We start from the raw sequence: 19,446 nt of genomic DNA on the forward strand, positions 1-19,446 counted from the left end.
AGTAATTATATACCACCTAGAACAAGCAACTAACAGTATACCAATTACTTATCCTGTAACATGCTCTGCTCCATTAGAGTATTTTTGTGTCTTTGGGTCTCTATCTTTGAAACCCGTTTAACACTTTGTATTAAAATGCAGTCTACATCTGTGTTTCTTATCTGGATTTGGGGAAAAGTCTGCTCATGTGAGATGTAAATGTGATCTTATCAGGCCTCTTTGTCAGCTCGATTGAATCAGTTGCAAATTCAATCTGGATGTTCATGTGATTGCTCAACTATCATTCCTTTAAGCCCCCCTTATTAAGTATAGAAGTCACTGTAACAGATTACTGCAGCAACAAAAGTGTCTAAAATGTGCCTTAATTAAAAATAAGTATGGATTGTACAGTATCATGTACATAATGAACCTTTCCTGCGTTTCACTGTGCACAAGTACATTTTGATCTAATTACACTGGAGTCAAAATACAGACAATAACAGCGCATGAGATAGTACTGATTGAAGTTTATTTGGCTAGCATATAGACTACATTTCAATACAAGGTAAAACATTTTACTCCCTTTTTCATTGTTACATTTTTGTTCTCTCACAGTTATTCTAAAATATTACAGAGACAATGTTAAATCTCTGAAGATTTTTCTTTCTTTTTTATTGGATGTGTTTGTGTTTTAGACTCTGGCAGGCCTCCCGGACCAGGACTCGTACTACGACATGGTGGACTGTCTGGAGGAGAAGGGCATCGAAGCCATGGCCCAGAGACACCTGAGCAGGAAAGGCACTGACCTTGACCTCGTTGAACAGTTCAACATTTACGAGGTGAGGAACCCCACACAGCCCGCATTATTAGATAACAACAAGCTGTAACGTAATGTTAATAGGTGTGTGTGTCTCATAATAGGTCATAGGTCACATGGCTTCTCGCATACTCATACAGCAGCCAAAAATTAAGTGTTTATGAACAGCAAACAAACCATTTATTTACTCACTTTCTGTGTGATGCCTTTGATTCAGATGACTCTCCGCCATGAGGATGGAGACGATGAATCCCAGTTGCCTCCCAGCGGCCGCAAGGACCGTCGACGGGCCAGTGTTGGTGGTACCAACGAGAGGCGTGGCCTGGAGAGAAGACGCAGCCGGAGACACTCCCTCCAGAATAGCAGAGGCCACGCTTCTGCCCCAGCATCACCCTGCAGCCCTCATGCAAGCAGCCTCCTGCCCTTTGGTGGCCAACGCGTTGAAGACATCAGTGAAAGGTAAGGCGGGGGGAGGACAGAGGGAAAAGTGGAAGAAAATAAGTGTTATCCTTGCTTCCTTTTTCGCTTGGACTTGGTCTGATCCTGATTTTTAAAAAGTTCAGCCAGGAGGGTTTGTTTTGATCTTTTATATTTTAAACCCTGAGAGATAGCAGCGACTAAAAAGGAATCATAAATTATTCCTGGGCCCACGGAGTATAACTCTGTTTCACAGGAAATGTCTTAACTGCAAGTGTTGTATTATATTTCAGTCTCAGAGAGATGTGTCTATTCTGTCTACAGCAGAAGCAGAGAATTTAATTATATAGCAATTTAAAGAAGGGCAAAGAGGAGACCGTTGCTGGAAAATTATATTTAAATTAATTTTCCCACTGTGAAAGACATTCTCCTGCCACTGATGGAAAGAGGAAGCCTCTGTAAATACACGATATGAGCTATCTGCTCTCTGTCTCAAGTCTTGCTTCCTTCAGTGAGAGTGCATTAAACTTAAACTCCACAAGGCCATCTGTTTTATATACGACAAACCTTTGTGACTACACAAACTCAAATTGCAGTCTTATTTAATTGTACACTAGCGTGGCCATATAAAAACACCAGAAAAACTTAACCAGACAGTTCCTTTTATGGAAATTGTTTATTCCACTTTTTATTACAGGTCATACATAAGAGGGGAAAAAAAAGGCTTGAAGTTTGAACTTATACGTCACCTTGCTTTTTGTATTATAAATTCCCACTGATCACTGTCTTTACTAATTTCACATAAGTCAATCCCCTATCATTTGTTATTATAACATTAACAAGTAGCCTATGTACTAATATTCCTGGTTGCAGTCAGGTCTTTAGATATACTTAAATTCAGTCCAGTATGTCATTTGATACCAGACTAGCTTCTTCCAGTTCATCACAGGAAATTCAAGCCACCTTTGAAGATCGCCATTTTCCATGTTGTTAATGAAATCCAGACAACCAAGAGGGATCCAAATAGCCAAATGGCCACAGACTCCTGTAGGACAATGTATTCCAGACTATCATTTCAAACACACACAAGATATCTCCTACAGCCCTAACACTTGTTAATGAACAAATTAAATAACTGGGAGATGTTTTTAATATTTGTAATTTTTTTGTATTAATGTTTCCATAGAAATTGCACTTGAATGTAGGTGTAATTGTTGCCTGTGCCTACCCATTTCTAACCTTTTGAGATATTGTCATGCAAGCCTGTGGTCAAAACTTACTAACCTTCTCATACATCTTTCAGGCGTCGTCTCTCCTAGCAAGCATGTTTTCAGTGTTTCTCATTTCTGTGTGTTGTCTCTCCCATGCCTTCCTCTGCTGTCTGCGTTTTCATATTGTCTCTGTCCACTTTCTCTCCCCTCCCGCCTGCCTACATCCTCCCTTTTCTCCTTTCAACCCTCGACCCCTCCTCTCACCACAGAGAAGAGGAAGAAGAGGAGGAAGAGGAGGGGGAAGGAGAGGAGGAGGAGGCAGAGGAGGAGGAGGATGAGGAGGACGAGGAAGAGGCAGATGATGAAAGTCATCCAGTCACTGAGTCCTCTAGACAGGGTGCTCACAGGTATTTTAGGCCAACTAGTTTCCCAAGCGTGATACAGTTTCCCCTTTTCCCTCATGCAGTTCCTCCCTAGTTTTTCTACCATTTAAAAGTGTGATTATTTTCTTCATTCCCTTTGGACTCCTACTCTCTTGTATTTTGTCATCCTAGTGTGGCTCCAGCTGTAGCAGACACTCCTAACATGTGTTTGAACTTAAAGTGTATGGCCAACATCCTCCCTAAAGCCAGTGACCCTGAAGGGCAGAGAAAAAATCTCAGCGTCATGACCAGAGCGTCTTCTCCTGTGTCCGTCGCACCTAAAAAGAGGACCTTTAGTCCTTGTTGTGTTCCTCCCAAGCCACCTGACTGTGCCTACTCCATTGCTCTGAGTAGAGTGCCAGGCTCTGCACACCCTCAGTGTCGGTTTATCCCAACTTCACCCATATTCCCTCCCCCTCCGTCCCCTGAATTGAACCAGAGCCAGGTGTCTGGGGCCGAGGAGAGGGAGAAGGGCCAGGACAGAGAAAGGCACTACAGGTAGAGGGCAGGAGCTACAGTTCATCTACTTGTGTTACACCCAGACCATTACGCATCACAATGTGGAAACACACTGTCCTCCCCATCACTGGTGTCTGTGTCTCTTTGTAGCTCACTGTACACTCAGCAAAGACACCTGCAAGCACCACAAGAGTAAAAGCACTCATAGTAATTCTAGTTTAAATATCTTTTCTGTTGGACATGCTGTAGCTTAGTCCCTCTCTACCTCCTTCATCCTTAAAAAATGTTTTTCTTGATCATAGCGGCCAGAAGCGCCTTTTTTCCCCATCAGATGTGATTTATGTTGCATCTATCATTTCTAAAGACATACTGTACCAGAAAAAGGAAAGTCATAATCACTTCCTTTTCTCAGTTGCTAGAATGTATACACACAACAACATTTACTACTCATCTGTCTTTCATTGTGGCTCTGCGCCACAGTTAATCCAAGATAACTCACTAAATAATTTCAAAGCATTAAGGAATTTAAAATATTAGCATGAGTCACAGTCACTGTCTCTAAGTTGTTCATGTTTCTGCCCAGAGGGCACAGCAGTCCCTCATTACGTACCACTAGTGCCATCTAAGCATAAATTATTCTGTTCTCAATGCCGTGGACAAAAAAAGTGAAAGCCTCTAAAACCGTTAACATTAGCTTTTACTGCCTTTTAAATAGCCCACTGAATTGGTTAAACAAAGCTATTCTCTTGCCCCTGTCGACTGTGTGTGGTGTGTTACAGCCCTCCTTCCTTCGACTGTTGTCTCACTATCTTGTTTGAGTGACTAACGTTTAATTATTTAACCTTTGGAGTGGCTGACCTGACTCTCATTTTTTTCTCACTTCCATCTTCAGTCTGACAGACATAAACAACTCTCCTACATCTTACTCAGCTAGAAAGCCCTGCTGGGCTGAAAGGTAAGACCAGGAGTCAACAGGTCATGTGTAACAAGAGTATGCAGGGACGAGATGTGTAATGGCTCTGAGGTTTTGTGAGTTAAATTAACACATGCACATAATGCAGTCTGCCCGAAAGTTTTGCAGTTGAGAACAACACTAATAGTTGAACACTACTATTGTTTCTGTGCTGTTCTAGAACCAAATGTGCACGCAGCAATTACAAAGCCTCTAAGAAAAGCATATAGCCTACTGTAGGTCTGGTGAAAAGATCAATTTGTAAAAGGTTGCCCCCATGTACATTTCATGGATGAGCAATGCACCTGCCATGCCATCTAACCTTTCAAAGTTTGATGGGTATGGCTTTTCTCAGAGGAAGGCTGTTCAGATGCCTAGGGAGAAGTGCTTAAGAGCACTGTTCTCTTACTCAGTACTTACTAAGTATGACATTGCAATTCGTACCACCTCATCATTACAGATTCTTGAATTGATGTTCTTCTGCTGTCTTTCAGTAGAAATGTAGTAGAGATCAAAGCATTTATTTTCCCCTTCTTTTAACAGAATCAGTGCCAATGGCACTCCATACCCTGGCAGGCACCAGGTTCACACATCACCCATCCATCGCTTCACTAGTTCAGCAACCTGCACACCAGAATCCAAGCCGGTTGACAGGTTGGCATCTCAGCTTTTCCACAGCTAGAACATTTTGTAGATACAGTTGATTAAAAGCTTGCCTCATCTGGAAAGCTCCTGTTTGAACAGATGTGCAAATACCTAAATCAAAAAGCAAACCAATCACCACTCCATATATGAACGTAATCACGTTTGTTCTTTCTCTTTGCCCCGTAGACCTGGTTTAGGGGGCTTGCTGACTTCATCATACAGACAGCATCAGGAATCTCTGGCTGCAGAGAGAGAGAGGAGACGTGTGGAAAGAGAGGAGCGTCTGCAGAGAATCGAAAGAGAAGAGAGGAACCGCTTCAAGTTAGTCTCACCTCACGAATCACACAAATCACTGCATGACTTCATGCCAGAGAGGATATATTATTTCTTCAATTTGTACTGCTGGCAGCTGTAGAGCCAGTAAAGACATGTTGGCATGTGTAATTTTAAGAACAGGTGCCTCCAGTCTTGACTCAAATCTTTCAAGATTCTGATAAAAGCTTTATAAGGATCATTAGATATACTAATTCATCGCAAATGTTCTGCTCAGGTGTCTTGTCTTAGCTTTTTATGGTGATCTGTTTTCTTTGCTCTTCCCCATAAAATCAAGCAATAATCAGATTTTAAATAAAATATTAATTTGTAAATACTACAAACACTGTTCCTAAATAGTCTTCTCGTTACTCTCTTCTGGCTCTGTTTCTGTCTTTCTATCTCAGTCGAGATTATGTAGACAAGAGGGAAGAAGCAAAACACGCCAGAGACGAAAGGTGAGTGTACTTTATATCATGGGTTCACATGGATCCACAGTAATGCTGCAGTTGTGAAGGAAGATCAAACAACTGAGGAGGTTTTTGAATGTTCTGAAATCCTATTTTCAAATTGATAGCAGATGTAACATTGGTTTCACCCAGCCTCAGGCTGAATTATAAGTGTCAGAGCCCCTTCAGGCCTGCTCACCATTAAGACATCCTAAAGTTAATAGGACAAGTGTGTAATTGTGTTTTGGCATGGACGTGGTCCAGTTATCTCCCTCTGACTGTGTCTGTGTGTGAATGTGTGCACAATGTATAATTTATAGCTCATTCTTATGCCCTTACATTTTTTTCACCCCTGTGAACAGGAACAATAATGTGTGACCTGAGATCAGTAAACACTAGCCGAAAATGTTCAAGAGCACTTTGGTAATGCCATTTGACATTATTGGAGTCCTTGATTAATGGAATTGCAGTTCAATAATTTCCATAATTACCCAGGAAAAGAACAAACATTTGATATTTGTTCACAGCATAGATAATGGCATTGTGGCTATTATTCACAAATTTTCAACTTCTTTGAAGGCCTGTTATAAAATGAGGATGGTATAAATTTCTCTACGCTTAAAAGACTATAAGAATGCACACCACTAAAACTTGAGTAGCCTTTTCCCGACAATCATTTAGTTGTTCATTTTGAGAAAATAAAGCTAAACAATGCCAATTTTCATTCCATTTCAAGTGTGTTTCTATCTGATTATACCACAGCTATAAAATGACTAAATTGAGATTTAATCAGCTGTAACATTAAGGACACACCAGCATGCAGCTAAACCACAGTGTGCAGTTATCTGAAAGCTTTATCATTGTATCATAGCTGCTATAGATGGTCTTGGGCTTAAGCTACATTTCGTTATTGCAGATACAAGGCTGTGGAGAGGCTAGCTACAGAGGAGTTTGAGCGGGAGCGCCCCAGAGTGCCAACAAGAGGACGGACAGAGATCACTTTGTGTTTGAGTTCCAACCCTGCCAGCCGCTCAGTGTCCCGCTGTCCCACACCTTCGCCTATTATCTCACAGGAAGAGACCGTCGCCGCTGCACACCAGACGTCAGGTAAATGATATTCACAAACCATTTATTCATTATTAGAGTAGTAGTAGATGTGAGCTTGAATAGACTGTAACATTGGACTGCAGAGGCAATTCTGGCTGTCAGTGCACCTGTCACACACACTTGGCATTAACACTTTTGAAATGGTTGAAATGAGGTTCTGATTAAACAGCCTCAGTGATTGTGTCATTTGTCATGGCTGCAATCAAAAAGGCTTGTTTCTTTCAATATGACAGTAGTTTACTTTTCTAAAATGTACTTCTTTGGTGACTAAACTCAAATTAAACGATTTTTTTTCTCTCTCTCAACCACTCACATAGTATTTTTCAGTCATTGGCCATGGTAACAGAATTTGATGATTGCTTTGTGAATTACTTCTACAGTCTGAATATGTATGTTGAGTTTTGACAATCTCTCGGTGCAGTTTAGGATTGCTGAGAAGCTATTGAAAGCTGTTTTAATTATAAAAGTTTCTGAATACTATCAGATAATAATATAAAGGGCACATAGCTGAAGTCTAAGTAACATTTTTTTCCCCCACTTTGTTTTGATTTCTCTTCCAGGAACAGAACATATCTCAGAGCCAAACCTTGACCCACAGACCAGGAGCAGAAGTCCAGCGCCAGAGTTAACGGTATCAGAACCTTCCCCCACACCTCCCCCGGAACCAGACAAGCAGCGGACTGAGACAGAGTCGCCGGCAAAGATAGAGGATGTTGCTGAGACTCAGTCTGGCCAGAATGTAGTGGCAGAGCCGGCATCAGATGAACAGTCAGGCATGGAGAAAGAAGAGAGGCAAGAGCAGGAGAAGTTTGAGGAACAGAAACAGTGCACGGATGAGGTAGCGGTGGAAGAGCAGGTAGAGGAAACGGAGGTAGCGGAGGTAGCAGACGTAGCAGACGTGGGCGAGCCAGAGGTGGAGGCGGATGTTGAGTTAGCGGAGGAGTTTGAGAAGGAGCAGCCGACGGAAAGGGATATAGAAGACAGTGTACTGCTGAGTGAGAAGGAGAGACAGAACGAGGAAGTGAATGAGAAGGACAACTGCTCCGCGTCCAGTATCTCCTCTACAAGTAGCACTCTGGAGAGGGAGGAGCGGGAGGAGAAACTCACCAATGACATTGAAGCAGGTATGATGGATGATTTTATTCACTCACTTTGATAATCCACTATGTATATTTCAATGTCAACATTATTTCAACAGGCCAATGGACCCAGTGCATTAAAGACGCGGACGTGAACGACCAGTGCAACAAAATACTCAACAGCAAGCGCTTCATGCTGGACATGCTCTACGCTCAGAAGACAGGCAGCAAGGATGAAGGGAATGTAGCGGAAACGGAAAAAGAAAACTGTAAATGTGAGAAAGAGGCAGAGGTCAGTGACTCCTCTGTGGCCAGCTTGGCCAGCAGGATCTCCACACTGGAGGCTCACAGACAGGCCAGAGAAGAAAATGTGAAAAAAATGGAGGTGGGACATCTGGACAACCAGGGCAGTGTCCGAGCAGTGGCGGAGAAGTTTGGAGATCTGGTCAAAGGCCTGACGTCCCCTCCTGAGGTTGAGGCCTCAAAAGAGCAGCAGCAGACGGACAAATCATCAACTGCTGCCTCATCAACCTTACCCCCTAAGAAAGAGTCAGATTATATCTGGGATCAGCTGATGGCCACACCCAGGGAACTGCGAATCAAAGAAATGGACTTCACAGACCTGAAGGATGAGGATGACGTAGGCATTGTAGATATGGACACTGTGATTGGGTCAGGTGACCTGACACCACCACCTCCCCCACCACTATGCAATGCTGCCCTGCCACCACCCCCGCCCCTGTTTGGGTGCCCCCCTCCTCCTCCCATCCTTGGCAAAATGATGCCTCCACCCCCGCCATTCATGGCCCCTATCCCTCCGCCCTCCCCTCAGCTAAGTCGAGGGGAGATGCCTCTCTTCCAAAAGAAGAAGAAGACCATCCGTCTCTTCTGGAACGAGGTGCGTCCCATGGACTGGCAGTGCAAGAGTCATAAATTATGTAAGGAGTCCCTCTGGTCCAAACTGGAGCCAATTCAACTGGACACGTCCAAGCTGGAACAGCTGTTTGAGTCTAAGTCCAAGGAGCTGCCTGTCACAAAGGTAACTTGGTGTTGTACTGCTGTTACAGCAGAAGTTAGAACCATACAGTATTACGATATACTTTTGGGGAAAGCAGTGGTCCTGATTTGTCTTGGTTTCTTTCACATAGCTCTGGATTTCCTGCTATCTGCGACCATATTTGAAAGGATCATTTTGTGAACTCAGTGGTAAATTTGAGCAAACTACTGTCACCCTGGGTTTCTCACATAAATGAGGACAACCATTTCAAATGGGTAAAACCCTTCTCAATAGTAGTGAGAGAGAAGATACGAATATACTAAGCAGATGGGCCCACCTATGAGTTGGAAAGTGTCATTCACAAAATAGGAAAATGATGACTACTCAGCTCTTTACTAGTATCTCTGTCCATTCATTAATTTGCATTTTTTGTTCATTCATACTCCCAAGAGGATACAGTTTTATTTTAATAAAAGTCCTCCTGTAGCACCCCCCTTTGGTTAAACTATCAAATTTTCAAAGATTATTTCTCAGTGTTGCACATAATTGCAAAAAAAAAACTGAGCAAATGTTCCCCAAAGGAAGATCCTTTTTTAATTTTGGCAGTAGCACAACACTTAAGCCATCACTGTCACTTGAAAATCCTATGTGAGGTTGTTACTGCAACATGCACATCTCCATTTTGTGATAAAGGCTGATAGGTCGGTGTGTTTTTACACATACTTTGTGTAGTGCATCTTTAAACCATTAAGAACTGCTTCCTCTACTCAAGATAAATGATATAATATAAAAATCTGAACCCTTAGCCTATGATCATATTTTGTATCACTCATAGAAAGCAGCTGTTGACGGCAAACGACAAGAAATCATAGTCCTGGATTCAAAGCGCAGCAATGCTATAAACATCGGCTTGACTGTCTTACCTCCTCCCCGCACCATCAAGACCGCTATCCTCAACTTTGATGAGTACGCACTGAACAAGGAAGGGATTGAGGTAAGCTATTTCAAAGATTTAAGTCTCAAGACAAACACTGTATCTAAAATGGTACTGCATATTATAAGTACTGTCTAGTCCATCGAATAAAAACCCATTCAAGCTCACTGGGTCCAAAATAAACTTGGTTTTCTTGAATAATATTTACTCAGTACACTGATGGATTTCCTCAAACAAGAGAGATTTAACTCCTCTAGATAGGGTGGCCCACAACGTTGACATATCATATGATTTTCTGGCTGCATGGCTGGCTGCATGGCTGGCTGCATGGCTGGCTGCATGGCTGTTCTCATGTAATTAATTACAGCGATGATTAAAGGTTAGCTCCACAGGCATATTTTCAGCTCGTTTTAAAAACCTTACTATAGACTTTTGAGGGACTTCACATCAGCAGATAATGATAAATGTTGCGTCCCTTTGGTATTATATAATCTATAGTTTTCAGAGCTTCACCTTGAGTTCAATCTCAGCAGAGAGGAGTATTCCTCTCCACCTTTTGTCTCTGGAGATACTTTCAGTCAGACAACAAAAGCGACATTGAAAGTTGAGCAGATGTCAAATTGGAAACATCTCAGATAAAAAAAATAGAAATGTCCGAATCTGTTTGTTTCCTCTCTCTCTCTCTGTGATTTACCCCCTGACATATTATTTAAAAATATTACTCAGGTATTGAAAAACATTTGATATGTCTGACTTGATGAATGATCGCATAAGCCTATTCCTTTCCCCTCACCTCCTCTCATTTCTTCCTCACTCTCCTAGAAAATCCTGACAATGATCCCGACAGAGGAGGAGAAGCAGAGGATCCAGGAGGCTCAGTTGGTCAACCCAGATATTCCCCTAGGCAGTGCTGAACAGTTCCTTCTCACCCTCTCCTCCATCACGGAGCTGTCTGCTCGCCTACAGCTGTGGGCATTCAAGATGGACTATGAGCTTATTGAGAAGGTCAGACACATTCCTGTTCACTTAAATCAAGTGCAGATAGATCACATGTTGGGAAGTTACAGAAGTTCAGAACTTATTTTCTTCTTTACAGTTCTTTTTGTGTTGTTTTACTTTATAATATCAAAGGAATATTTTGGAGAAAAAAAAACTTAAATGCCCTTAGTTAATGAAGTTAGTTCTCATCTAACTCTGCAACAAGGCATTTAAGTATACTTTCCATCAATACTACTATTATGTCTGTACTGTGAATATAAAGCTGCATCTGCTTAGCTTAATTTAGCATAAAGACAGGAAACAGAGGAGTCGCCTGGTAACAACAAGTTAACAAATCTACTTAACAACACCTCTAAATCTGACTAAAACAACAATTTGTTGTTTCACAGGGGACTATTTCTTGGCTAGCCGACAGAGCTAAGCTAGCTGTCTCCCTTTGTTTTCAGTCTTTATACTAAGCTTAGCTAACTGACTGCTGGCTATAGCTTCATGTTTCCTGTCCAGACATGAAAGCAGTATTAATGTTCTTATCTAACTCCTGGCATGAAAGTGATTAAGCGTTTTTATAACATTTGTAACTATTATAAGAGCTTAAAAGAGCTTAAAAGAGTCTTCAAAAGAGTATCCCACCAATTTGGCATTGCACCCCTTTAATATTGTCAGACTCAATCTCGATCAATAGCATCGATGAAGCAGAACCAGAGATCTTTTTTATTCCACTCCTTCTTCAATGCAACTCGAGGGCTGACAGTTTAGTCAGAGATTCGGGTGTGTTATGCAAATAGTGACCAATGTAGCCTCAAGCAGAGACGAGGAGCGGGCTACAGAGGTCTGGTAACAGCACTCCTTTCTTATTTTCAAACTTGTAGTTTTCAGCCCCAACCTCAATCGACATCACTTGAGGCAATTTATCAGACTTCAAGCAGCTCCCTCTGGTGCTACTAAAGGCTTTATACAACTTTTGTTCACATACGCAGTGGCAGTACTCAAGATCTGTAAACAGGCTTTGATTTCTACAATTGTAGTAAACTGGCAGAAACATGAACAGGGCAAGGATAATTAATGTGCTTCATGCCTGCAATTTTATGTTCTTTTAGGAAGTGGCAGAGCCCCTGCAAGACCTGAAGGAAGGGATGGACCAGTTGGAGAAAAACAAGACACTCCGTTATATCTTGACCACGTTGCTAGCCATAGGGAACTTTCTCAACAGCACTAATGTGAGTAACCCTCAAGACATATATAGCTTAGAGGTTCCTCTTTTTTCACTTTCCCTCCCTCTGTCTTTTACTCACTTCCTCCATTTCCTCCCATGCTCCGCCTCCTCCCCTTTCTCCCCGCCAACATATTTATTTGGCAAGGATAACAGTGGACTCTCTATGTGTAGAAGAATGTGCTGCCTGACTGCACCAGAAACTGTCCTTCTACAGTAAAAGCACTTGTGAAGGCCTCTGATGAACTTGGCTCTGTCTGTCTGTCAGTCTGTCTTTCTCTCTGTGAGGAAAAGGGGAAGGGAGGTTGTGTTATTGTGTGTTTTCTGACAGTTTGTGTTTGTTCGTCTGCTTGTGTGTAATTTTGCCTCTGCGTCTCTGACTTTGTGACTTTCTGTGGCCTTGCGTGTGCCTTTTGTGCGACTGCATTGGTGCATATGTCTATGTATGAGTGAACTTCTGGGAATATGAGATCCAAAAATGCAAAAGGGAAACATAAGTCATCAACATCAAAACAAGTAGTTCCCATAAATAATGGCCACATTTATAGTTTGCAGTAAGCCATTTAAAACTGGCAGAAGAACAAGGGGGATCCTGTTGGGATTATGTCTTTCATGATATGTTCTGGCTTTTTTTTTTTTTTGCTCCGCCATGGTGAGCAGAACAATTGGTCGGGTCTGTAGTAGATTGTGGTTTCTGATAATCACCAGCCTAATGAATCTACATATCTACACTCCATTGAGCTCCTTTTTCTGACTGTGCCAAAAAGGAAATTCACTGCAATTTGGTCCTTGAATAGGGGCTTTTGATTTTTAATTCCAGACAGTTGTTTCCGTCCTACATTCTGACTGTGTTCCTGTGTATGCATGCATCTCTAGGCTAAAGGCTTTGAGCTGAGTTACTTGGAGAAAGTCCCGGAGGTGAAGGACACGGTTCACAAGCAGTCCCTGCTGCACCACGCCTGCTCCATCGTGGTCGAGAAGTTTCCAGACAGCACTGACCTGTACTCTGAGATAGGAGCTATCACCCGCTTGACCAAGGTTCGCCTTGTTTAGTTATTATTTAGTCATTAAATGATTTGTCCACAGTAACAGTTTGTTACTTGCAGCAGTAAATTCAAATGTCATATATAACAGTCTGTAGTGAGTTCTGTCTGTGATCCTGTTGTCAGGTGGACTTTGACCAGCTTCAAGACAATCTGGCCCAGATGGAGCGAAGGTGCAAAGCATCATGGGATCACCTGAAGGTCATTGCGAAACATGAGATGAAACCGGCATTGAAACAAAAAATGTCAGACTTCCTCAAAGACTGTGCAGAGAGAATCATTATTTTGAAGATTGTACACCGAAGAATAATCAACAGGTATGTTCAGGCTTAGATCAAATGACTCCATGCAGGATTAGATTGAACATTTCTTCCATTATGCCAAAACTTCATATATTGTCGCTAGTATTTATATCTGTTTCAAAGGCATTTTTCAAAAATGTTTCGGTGTTCATGGTGACTTTTGTTACTTTATTTAAACTTTGATTCTGCCAAAGGATCATTGCACAGTGATGTGATGTTTTCTCTACACATCGACAGGTTTCATGCCTTTCTGCTGTTCCTGGGCCATCCGATATATGCAGTACGTGAGGTCAGCATTCATCGGTTTAGCAAGATCCTGAGTGAATTTGCCCTGGAGTATCGCACAACAAGAGAGCGCGTGCTACAACAGAAACAGAAGAGGGCCAACCACCGAGAGAGGAACAAGACCAGGGGAAAAATGATAACAGATGTAAGTGCTTTTTACCACCAGCAAGAGTCACACACACACACAAACACACACACACACACACACACACACACTTTCTCCATTTCCTGATTCTTGTCTTTGTTTAGTTTGTACCGTCTCAATTCTATGAAACAATATGAGCAATCCCTAGATACTGGTTCTGTCTTTAATCTGGTTAAAGCACCAAACGTGGCCGTTTCTGACAGACGTGGCGTACATTTGTAATGACATCAGCATAGTTTCTCGGTATTCATATGTATATGTTACTGTAACAACAATCAGTGAGTTGTTTTTAGTGTATCTCATTCTGTAGCTGCAGCAGGCTTGGAAAGGCCAGAGCAAACACCTCCCTGCATGATTAAAATCCCTTAAGTCGTCTGCTCGGAGCAGACTCCCCAGCGAGCCATGGCAGGGGCCTCTTTCTCTTCAAAGGGACCATAATTCAATCACTGTGTGAAAATTCAAACCTTTGGATGTCCCTGAAGGAGAAATAACAAGGCCAACACCTTAACCACACTCTTATAAAGATGCTCAGTCAAATATGCTCTTTTGTTTTATAGCTTATAACATATGTGCGGTGTTTTCTATGGTATGGGGGGGTGAGAATCTCATAGCAATTTTAAAGGCATAGTTTTACATTTTGTGAAATACCTGTATTCGGTTTGTTGCTGATAGTGTGATGAGAAGATGGATACAATTCTCCCATCTGTTTGTTCAAAGTGACGCTGGACCCAGCATCCAGTTAGCTTAGCCAAGCATAAAGACTGAAAGCAGGGGGACAAACATAGCTTAGCTTTGCCCAAAGGTAACAAAATCTGACTACCAATAACACCAATTAAAAACACGTGTTTTTTATTCGGATCAAACAAGATATAAAATGTTAATCAGTGAGCTTTAGAGGTGGCGGTAGGCTAATTAATTGTTTTACCTACGGACAGAGCCAGGCTAGCTGTTTCCCCCCGTTCCCGGGCTTAATGCTAAGCTAAGCTAACCAGCTCCTGGGTCCAGCTTCATAATTGCTGGATAAAGCATGGTGTCAGTCTTCTCATCTAACTCTCGCCAAGAATATTTCCCAAAATGTTGACTATTCCTCAAATCAAGTTTTACATTCTTCTTTATGATTTGAGAAAATGCTACAACCTTTGCAAAACCAATTAGATAACTGTAGCGTATGATTATCAAGCAGAATGCCTAAAAAACTGTCACTTTGTAGATGAAGTTTTCACTTGATACCAGCAGTAAACGATATTCACAACGATATTCCATTTCCTTTCCTCTCTGTAGAGTGAGGATGACGATGATAGTGAGGTAGGGGTGTAAGTTTGTGTGCAAACAAGTGCATGTGAACTTTGTTGTGACTAATATTCAACCAGAATGTGTAGGCATAACTGAACAATAACTGGTATGTTGTAGGTTTAATAAAAGACATGTCATCAGACAGGTGCTCTGTGTGTGTGTGTTAGTGTGACCTTAAATGAATGAGGAAGCCTGAAGGTGATCACAAGGAGAGGGGGGAAAAAGTTGGTCGCATGATGTCAGCTGAAGTGCTGAGAGAGTCTCAATAGGAGGATTCGCAACTTCTTCCTGGTAGAAATGAATAGACCTCAGAGCGACTCAAATCTGAACCCTTGAAACTGGCATGTCTGCATTGTGGCGAGAGTCACGGTGAAAAGGGCGTTCTGAATTTTTTTGTTTGTATCACTTTAAACGTGTATGTGGCACTTTTGACTCTTAGAAATGACTAATTGTTGTGTTAGTGCTGTGTAACTAGTAAAGATTAACCTGTGTGACAAGTTTAATATTTAAAGCTTTTCCTCATGGTTCTTCCCAAATACTAAGTGCCAGAGCATGGACCTGAGTTTCACCATCTCCTACTAATAATATATTAGTAGATATTGTAATCCTGTGTCCCCCTCCCCCTCCAGAGTGGTAAATTTGGCGGTGCCCCATCAGACACACAGGAGAGCCAACCTCAGGGTATCCAGTATGCTGAAGATGTAGCTGAACACGAGAACATGAAGGCCGTACTAAAGAGTAGCCCGAAGGGTGGAGATAGTGGGACATCCACGGTGCCCGGCCTCCGTACTCGCACCAGAGCCAGCAGCACCAGAGGTCAGTCTCATAAACATGTTACACTGTTACAGCCCCTACAGAGCCTTTATATTATCATCCAGCCACTACACTACACTGATTTGCATTCCTCTGGGGCCATAACCGCTCCAGCAGCACAAGAGCATTTTAGTTTACTAAAGTAATTCTACCTGAAACCTTTAAGCTAATCTTTCACTAGAACTGGTAATGTGGCGCTAGGGATGGCAATGTCTGTAAGTCTGTCCTGCTCTTTGCTCCAGACTGAAATTTCTCAACAGGTATGTGTAATGGATTGCTGTGAAATCTTGTACAGACGTTCATGGTTGCCAGATGATAAATCCGTATTGACTTTGGTGATCCCTGACTTCTTCTCTAGATGCACAATACGTTCAAGTTTGTGTTTTGAGTGAAATGTATTTACAACCATTGGATGGACTGCCATCAAGTTTACACATTCATGTTCCCCTTAGGATGAAAAGTTTGGTGATCCTGAGTGCCATCAACAGATTTTTGTCCAATACTTGTATGGCTGAATTTAGTCTTTTTGTATGCTGATGATGTCCTACCATGCAATATCCCTGTTGTATCCATTATGATCTATTGTTTTAGGGCGTGTTCCCCCATGGTGCTCTGCCAATGACGACCCAGTGAACTGCACAGATGATACAGCAGATGAGATCATGGAGAGGATTGTTAGGTCAGCCACTCAGGGGCCCGGACAACGGACGCAACCTCGGGAGAGGAGACGATCCCGAGCCAACCGTAAATCATGTGAGTCATGTTGACTATTGGACAAGTGGCATAATTTGTTATGCTGCACAGAGGAGTGCTATCAGCTACATGTGCAAACACTGTAATAATACGCTCATCAAAAAGTTGTACTGTCCACAGTTTCATTCTCTCTGCACTTCCCCTTTATATTTCTTTCCTGTCTGCGCAGTGAGGAGGACACTGAAGAACGGTTTGACAACAGAGGAGGCAAGCGCTCTTGGCTTGTCCAGCGGTTCAGAGGTGCAGGTGTGAGCTGGACATAAAGACGTCTGGTCTGGAAGCCCTTTCACTGCCCCTCTGACGCTCAACCCAGCAACCCACTCCACTCTGGCTTGGCACTAACCCCCCTCCCCCCCAAAGCTTTGATGAGTTGACCTCATGTTTACATGTTTGGTTTACATCTGCTTGACATAAGTGCTTCCTCAAGAGAGTGGATAAAAGGCTGCACAAGACTTTATCCATGAACTGACGGGTGGAGAGAGCAAAAACGGAGCGCTGCGTTCAAACCACTAAGCTTTGCTATTGCTGGATAAACATCAATCATCTACACTCACAAGGCTTAACCACAATCATCCTTCGAACGTGACATTGCATACAAACTCCTGCACAAAAATGTGAGGTTTCTTTAAGGCTGGGGGCATCAAAAGAGTTGTGTACGCTTCAGCCTCTGTGGCCTTGACTGAATCCGAAGGGCAAGAAGTGTGGTACAGACACTTAACTCCTAAACAAAACCTTAGTGTCGGCCCTGCAGCTTTAGTGACAAATTGAATTGAAAGACATCACATCTATTGAATAGATGGCTTTGTGCAGTGTTATTCTGTTATATACTACTGTAGTAGGTTTGTGTTTCTTTTTATTTTGCTGAAGAAGGTGCTCAAATGAGGAATAATTGCACTGGAAGTAAAAGTTGGGTATCAATGGAATGTGAAATCCTTGACACTGATGAACCACTCTGACATCTGAATCTGGAAATAAACCCAATACTTTAACCAGCAAATAAATAAACAGTAGCACAGTTTTTAATGTCTTATCAAAGTGGGCAGATTCATGGCAGATGTACATCTAAAGCTTTGTCAAATGCCTTTTAGTTGACTGGATGAGAAAGAATTTATCAGTGAAAGAATTCTGTAAAGATCAGTCAACAGTCCAGTTACTGTGGGTAAGACCGGTGATACCACTAGTTTCAGACAAATGGTCATCACGCAAAACTTGTTAGCCTAACAAAGTTGCATTACGTGACCTATTCTCACAGTTGGGAACAGTTTGAGGAGGGCAGGCGCAGCGTTACAGGTGAGCGATCTTCATAGAGTTAACATAGTTTTATTTTACTAGAAACTATGAGCTGCACATTTCACAGTGCCTTTTAGAGTTATTTATTAAGATGTTTTCAGGGACATATAATCAAGAAAATGTTACTACAGATGTGCAGTCTGTGGGGGGGGATAATATTGCAATGTACATCATTCACGAGCTGTGATTTATTTTTAACCAGTGTTTTTTAACTTGTCCTGGCAAAAAGTTCTGTTTGTGTTCAAATGGTTTGTTATGAAGATAGCTTTACGGTATTTATGACATCTTAGGAATTGGTTATGCACATTAGCTGTATCCTGTTGGACGTGCATTGTTCCACTCTAGACGAGATCTAGGTAAAATATGAGTTAAAAAAATAGACCAGGCCAAATTATGGTGTAGTTAAGCTGGCATCACTGGAGATCTTGGTTTGTCATTCACAGGACATAACAGGAGTATTCCTTCACTCTCAACTATGAATGTCAACATCAGGGGTTACATTATAATTAGTAATATGGACGCACATAGAATCTCCATTTTCTATCTATTTTAAAACATGTAAATCTGTATTAAAGTGAACGAGGAAGCGGCCGCAGTTTAATTTTCTGATTACGTAGGTCTGTTACTGAACTATCAATGAGCTCATTGTGCTATTAATGAATTTGGAATGGAATTAAATTTATAACACACATAACTTCAGTTTATATCATGGCAAAGTAAATGCATCCACTTGCACGTTTTCACTGTGATGGAAACATAGCCATCGAGAGAAACAAGAATCTAGCGCATGATAAAGCTACATAAAACCACACCAGCAGCAGTACAGGTTGTTTTTGCTTTGTTTAGAATTTACTGAAATCTATTCAGCACCTTAGACTCAATGTGTAGCATGCAGCTTATTAGTTAGGGGGGGTGTCTCATTGTGTTTCCCAGATTGTACTGATTTCTGTCAAAACCAAGACAGAATAGAAGTGTAAAGTAATATAGGAATGGGAATGCTGTAAAATGATGTACATGTCATGACAATGTCTTTATGTTCCTCTTCCGTGTTGTTTTTTTTGCTCCATGTGTAGAATAGTGTATTATAGACTAAAAGCAGTATTATTCTAAATATAATTTAAAGTAAACCAAGCCATGCATGGTTTAAAAAGGTGTCACTTCTGCTTGTTACAGAGGGAGGTTCACTTTGGTTCTCAAAGCTGTGGGGTTTGTGCGTGTTAATAAACCTTTTACTTCACAGACTGTAAGAGTGAACGATTGTGGTCACACGCGCAAATTCACCTGCTAGTCCTGTGAAATCCCTTAGAAGCCTTTTGATTTCATTGCACTCAAGATTTTCTTATTTTAATTTAACTTTAACCCCACCACAAACACATCGCTGCCTGTGCCATAACATCGCTGTGGACTTGGTCACAAGTGCTATAAAACCAAGGCTTCTATTACGTCTATGCCCACAGCAAAATTATGTAACAACTATAATAAAAAGGCTCATTAAAACATCTGTTGACAAATCTTTTTTTTTAATCATCTTTC

The 19,446-nt window shown here is 41.8% G+C and overlaps 1 protein-coding gene across 4 annotated transcripts in view; it reads left to right on the forward strand.

Moving 5' to 3' along the window:
• Window positions 1-19,414, forward strand: part of fhod3b (formin homology 2 domain containing 3b) — a 95,089-nt gene extending 75,675 nt beyond the window's left edge. The window contains exons 9-29 of one of the 4 annotated variants that reach the window (XM_038711694.1): window positions 675-818; window positions 1,014-1,255; window positions 2,694-2,831; window positions 2,979-3,344; window positions 4,198-4,260; window positions 4,801-4,911; window positions 5,089-5,223; window positions 5,622-5,672; window positions 6,580-6,770; window positions 7,331-7,894; window positions 7,969-8,888; window positions 9,682-9,840; window positions 10,603-10,785; window positions 11,877-11,996; window positions 12,866-13,027; window positions 13,159-13,349; window positions 13,572-13,764; window positions 15,046-15,069; window positions 15,687-15,873; window positions 16,462-16,623; window positions 16,793-19,414. In XM_038711694.1, coding sequence (XP_038567622.1) covers window positions 675-818; window positions 1,014-1,255; window positions 2,694-2,831; window positions 2,979-3,344; window positions 4,198-4,260; window positions 4,801-4,911; window positions 5,089-5,223; window positions 5,622-5,672; window positions 6,580-6,770; window positions 7,331-7,894; window positions 7,969-8,888; window positions 9,682-9,840; window positions 10,603-10,785; window positions 11,877-11,996; window positions 12,866-13,027; window positions 13,159-13,349; window positions 13,572-13,764; window positions 15,046-15,069; window positions 15,687-15,873; window positions 16,462-16,623; window positions 16,793-16,875 — 4,389 coding nt within the window. In that variant the 3' untranslated portion in view covers window positions 16,876-19,414. The remainder of the gene's footprint in view (window positions 1-674; window positions 819-1,013; window positions 1,256-2,693; window positions 2,832-2,978; window positions 3,345-4,197; window positions 4,261-4,800; window positions 4,912-5,088; window positions 5,224-5,621; window positions 5,673-6,579; window positions 6,771-7,330; window positions 7,895-7,968; window positions 8,889-9,681; window positions 9,841-10,602; window positions 10,786-11,876; window positions 11,997-12,865; window positions 13,028-13,158; window positions 13,350-13,571; window positions 13,765-15,045; window positions 15,070-15,686; window positions 15,874-16,461; window positions 16,624-16,792) is intronic. The other 3 variants (XM_038711695.1, XM_038711696.1, XM_038711697.1) reach the window with 3 other exon arrangements.
• Window positions 19,415-19,446: the final 32 nt, after the last annotated feature.

Source organism: Micropterus salmoides, unplaced genomic scaffold, assembly GCF_014851395.1.
Source record: "Micropterus salmoides isolate LMB-PRFRI ecotype aquatic unplaced genomic scaffold, ASM1485139v1 Ms_hic_scaffold_11, whole genome shotgun sequence".
NCBI classification, from domain to species: Eukaryota; Metazoa; Chordata; class Actinopteri; order Centrarchiformes; family Centrarchidae; genus Micropterus; species Micropterus salmoides.